The sequence below is a fragment of the Penaeus vannamei genome, chromosome 7, assembly GCF_042767895.1.
Source record: "Penaeus vannamei isolate JL-2024 chromosome 7, ASM4276789v1, whole genome shotgun sequence".
Lineage (NCBI taxonomy): Eukaryota > Metazoa > Arthropoda > Malacostraca > Decapoda > Penaeidae > Penaeus > Penaeus vannamei.
Window position 1 is genome coordinate 42,021,855 of NC_091555.1, and position 2,500 is coordinate 42,024,354.

Consider the following 2,500-nt stretch of genomic DNA (forward strand, 5'->3'; position numbering starts at 1 on the left):
TTCCAATGCATTTCTTCCCAGTCTTTGTCTTGGTCTCATAGAAACAAAGGAACAAAGCATCCTCATCTTGTAAGGATAAGATGGGATGAGAATTAGACTTTAAGGAAATACATATAGCATTCCTACACGACCCCAAATGTAGGATATTCATGAGGCGGAAGCACTCGGCCTTGGATCCAGCACAGGACACTTGCGCTTCCTGCATCCTATCAAATTTATCGATCACGAACCACAAATAAAAGTTTTCTGCTTGCATTACACACAATGTTGCAATTATTTGTTTCATAATTTATATTGTTTATTTCTGTTGGTTCTGGGTGAGGGGAAGGTTATTATAATGGGTGGAAAGACAAAAAGAAGGGCGTAATAGAGATTTTGGCAAAGAGATATGTACTCCATTACTAAAAACGGAGATTCCTCATCAAGATTCAATTTCTGTGTGTGGATCTTCTTCTACATATATCCCACACATTAAACTTCGCCTAATATACGTTCTTATTCATGCAATATGCAATATAACTGTAAATGGGTGAATGCAGCTGCCAAATGACCCAGCCCAACCTCGTACGTCTGGCATAGCGGTTGGAGCAGCGTCAGTCAGCTTTCGTACAGTAAGGACATTTCTTGCATTTTTTACCCAGATTCCCATAGCACAGATCCATTCCTATCCTAAACAGCATACTATCATGTGCATTAACATACGGCGGAGCGGCTGGGCAGAGGAGGAGGTCCTCGAGATGCCAAAATAAATGGTATATTCGTCTTTTGGCACTTCGCGTGACGTCATCAGCGTGCTCGGAGGCAACATGGCGGGTGAGAGACGTTCCTCCTTCCGCGGGGGTGCAAGTGAGTGGGTTTTTTAGGGCATCCCAGCCGCCTTCCCCCGCTCCGATTCCTGCTAAACCCTCGTTGTCTCTTGCAGATACATTTGCCAAGTACCATTGCAACTACTGCGAGGAGGATGTGAACGGACTGAGGGTGCGGTGCTTGGAGTGCGACGACTTCGATCTTTGTTTACAGGTAGGGTCACGTGACGCGGCGGGCGAGGCGGCCTTTTTGAATCGCATTTTGGGACACCGCTCGCTCAAGGGGACATTAGGGGGACTTGGGTACACTGAGCAAGGTTTTGTGGCTATTTTGGACCATGGGAATTTTAGGGGAGGGCTTGAGTACTCTTGAAACCTGTTTGTGAAGGAGCGGGGGAGGGTTTTGAGGAGTGGCGTTTGGGTGAGTGGGTCTTGACATAGTGTAGTTTGATGTGTGAATGATCCATGGGCGGGGCATTTTAAGCGGGTTTGGGGCATAGGGTAAACTTAGGTTTACAGATTGGGGTCTATTATGACATCATTCATTACTTTAGAATCGGTTTATTAAGGCTTTTTCAATAGATATAACACAAGGTCTGGATTTTTGATTAGCATAACTTAGAGCCAGGGCTTTTGACTCTGTATTTAGAGGCATGAATCAGGATTAGGTATATAGGGCTTATTGGGGCTTTATAAGATTTTAAGATAGCCTTCAGACATATGACTAAGGATTGGATTCAAATTAAATTAGAATAAGAATTTTAGGGCATTAGCTTGGGCACTGATGGGTTGAGTAGCACTGTGGATGTTATTTGCATGTTACAAAGACTAATGAATGTGATGTGAAATTGTATTTGATTTATGCCTTACTGTTAAGATATTATAGTGTTAATAGTGGAAGCTAATAATAAGGATAATTTAGGTGGAATTTTAAATAGTGCATATTTCGGCATTCACAATGGTCTCGCCACCGGCTGGCACTCTGGAAAGGCTAACATACTGTTATCACATAAGTTTTTGCAAGAGAGAATTTTTAAACCTCTATGGTGATATATTGTAAAATATGGAAGCAGTTCAAGCTGTATTTTTTGTGTTGGACTGATTTATATTTGGAGGCAGCATCAATTGCGTAATTCATTTACATGGGATAATGTCATATCATATTATAGCAAAAAAAAAATCATATAATCATGTCAGAAGCCCACGTTGCAACAGCATGGATGATATTTGAGGTTTGGCTGTGAGGTGGACAATATCCCAGGCATAGAGCAGTATGCATTAATGCTCCCAGGCCTCATGAAATTTTTGCAAAAAAAATTATCTGTTGTGAATGGGTTAAAGCTATGCCATTAGTTTGTGATCTGTCAGCTCCCCAGGAACCTCAGCAAATTAAGTTTTGGTTTCGAGGTTAACCCTATGCTACTGGGTGGTATGTGTGTACTTTCCATGGCTGTTATGGACAAAGTAGTTCTGTGATAGTAGCAGCTGCATTTCATTTAGGCAATAGTACCTAAAGTAAAGGTAAACCTTAAAAATCTTTATGTTTTAAAAAATCATCAAGATACAAGCTTTTAGATGCCAACAGTTACATGCAAACTACAGAACGAGCCAGGCACAAACAGAAAACTGTCGAGGTGCACCAACAACCCTGCGATCATATCCAGTAGCCAAATTTTTTTACCTGGTGTTATTGG

General features: G+C 41.6%; 2 protein-coding genes across 8 annotated transcripts in view; both read left to right on the top strand.

Moving 5' to 3' along the window:
* The window catches only part of peb (pebbled), a 902,421-nt gene that overhangs the window by 863,746 nt on the left and 36,175 nt on the right, over positions 1–2,500 (top strand). The window lies entirely within an intron of this gene.
* The window catches only part of LOC113822381 (transcriptional adapter 2B), an 18,094-nt gene continuing 16,080 nt past the window's right edge, over positions 487–2,500 (top strand). For 2 of the 5 annotated variants that reach the window (XM_027374919.2, XM_027374918.2), the window contains exons 1-2: positions 642–813; positions 923–1,020. In XM_027374919.2, coding sequence (XP_027230720.2) covers positions 750–813; positions 923–1,020 — 162 coding nt within the window. In that variant the 5' untranslated portion in view covers positions 642–749. Of the gene's footprint in view, positions 612–641; positions 814–922; positions 1,021–2,500 lie in introns of those variants that run through there. The other 3 variants (XM_070123910.1, XM_070123909.1, XM_070123908.1) reach the window with 3 other exon arrangements.